Here is a 1,974-nt window from a genome sequence, read left to right on the forward strand (position 1 = left end):
CTTTGTGTGATATGAAAGTACAAAATAAACAGAATAATGAAAAATAAAACTTTTTAATTAGGAGACTATATATTAAACTTTCAAAGGTTAAGCCCAACCTGCTCCTAAAACAACAGAAAAACATTAAATGTGCATTAAATTTAAGATTCAATAAATTTTAAAACCGAAATCTCTTTTAATGAAAATGCTTCAAAATAAATAAGGCATCAAAATAAAAGGCTTCAGATTTATTCTATTTTCAAGTTTTTCTTAAAAAATATCAGTTTGTCCACATTTTCAGTAGTGAGTGAAGATCGTGTGGCGGTAACAATGTCACCTGCCATTGAGAAAACCCTCTCGCTTGGAACTGAGTTTGCAGGTATTGCCAGGTAACGCTTTGCCAGCTTGGCTAGATTTGGATATACAGACTCTTGAGCCTTCCACCAGGCAAGTGGGTTGGAATCAACTGAAATGCACTCCTTTGCCATGTAGGCGTACACTTCATCCTTCAACTGCTGCTGCAAATCAGGCTGGTACTTTTTAACAGTTTTGAAGAGTAGGCCAAAAATTTCTGCCATGGCTGACCTCTTGGTTGGAGGGAAAGGTGCTGCCTCTGACTCTGCTGTCACTGCCGATGGACTGGGCTCTGATGAAGTTGACGGACTGGGCTCTGATGAAGTTGATGGATTGGGCTCTGATGAAGTTGATGGACTGGCCTCTGTAGTCTCTCTGGTCTCAGCCTGCAGTAAAATGACAGAAAAGGCTAATTAGTGAGTTCAGTGAACACTGTAACAACATTAATATGTTGTAATGAAAGAAAATATAAAGATGGTAAATTATACATACCTGTTGTGCTGTGCTCAGAACTTCTGTGATGAGGGTATCTTCATAGATTCTGTGTTGATAGGCTGGATCAAGATGAGGAAGTGTCTTGAAATGCGGATGAAGTGCAGTGCACTTGTTAAGGAAGTCCTCAAGACCAGGATCTGCAAAATACCTCGTTTGCAGATTTTCACTGATGGCTTGCTTGATTTCCCTGGCAGTGGGAGTATCATCATCATTTTGTTTCATGGATTCCAAGATCATGTTTTTTAATGGTAAGATCATGGAAACTGAAGGTGTTGTTTCAGTGCTCAGTATTGTTGGGACCATCTTCAGAGGCTTCATAATCTCAATCCCACTCTCTGCGATGCTCAGCTCATGGTCAGTCAGATTGGCAATATCCTTATTTTTATGGGCTCTTTCTGTTAGAGCTGAGTAAACAGCAGATTTCTGTTCAAGATACCACTCAACCATCTCATAGCTGGAGTTCCAGCGTGTGGGCACGTTGTGTATTAAACAATGTTTTGGCAAGTTAAGCATCTTCTGCGTTGTCTCCAATATATGGACAGCCACTGAGCTGCGGTGGAAAAAGCCAACAGTTTTTCTTCTTTTTCCCAGCAGTCGAGATACCTGGCTGACTGCCATTCCTTTCTGTGATGCCAGGTTCAATGTATGGGCAAAACATCCAATATGTGGACCCAATCCTGCATCACTGACAGCATTAACAATGTTTCTTGCATTGTCAGTGGTCACTGCAACAGGCTTAAGTTTCCACTCTGCTACTGCCTCTTGGAGCTTCTCAGCTTGGTGAGTGCCTGCGTGCTGTTCATACACTGGCCTCGTAACACTGGGCTTTTCATTTCCCACTCAGAGTTGATGAAGTGCGCTGTCACTGTGAGATAGCTTTCGGTAGCACGGGAGGTCCATCCATCTGTTGTTAATGCAACAGCGGGTGCAGTGGACAACTAGTGTTCAATCACTGCTCTAGTGCGTGTGTATAGAGAAGGGACCACGGACTGCCCTATGTGCGCACAAGATGGGACAGTGTAACGTGGCTTGAGCACGTTTAATAAATACTTGAAGCCGGGATCCTCTACTACTGTATATGGGCGCATTGCAGATGAAATGTATATGCCAATTGCCTCTGTAATAGCTTTGGTCCTGTCTGCTCTC

At 42.5% G+C, this 1,974-nt stretch overlaps 1 protein-coding gene across 1 annotated transcript; it reads right to left on the minus strand.

Annotated features, from left to right (window-relative positions):
* Nucleotides 1-202: 202 nt before the first annotated feature.
* LOC113539474 (E3 SUMO-protein ligase ZBED1-like) lies at nt 203-1,627 on the minus strand. Its single transcript, XM_026935215.3, has 2 exons — nt 826-1,627; nt 203-719 (listed from the first exon to the last, which is right to left on the minus strand). Exons 1-2 carry the CDS (start codon nt 1,444-1,446, stop codon nt 228-230), a joined length of 1,113 nt encoding a protein of 370 aa, XP_026791016.2. The 5' UTR covers nt 1,447-1,627; the 3' UTR covers nt 203-227.
* Between the last annotated feature and the right edge of the window lie 347 nt (nt 1,628-1,974).

The sequence above is a fragment of the Pangasianodon hypophthalmus genome, chromosome 20, assembly GCF_027358585.1.
Source record: "Pangasianodon hypophthalmus isolate fPanHyp1 chromosome 20, fPanHyp1.pri, whole genome shotgun sequence".
NCBI classification, from domain to species: Eukaryota; Metazoa; Chordata; class Actinopteri; order Siluriformes; family Pangasiidae; genus Pangasianodon; species Pangasianodon hypophthalmus.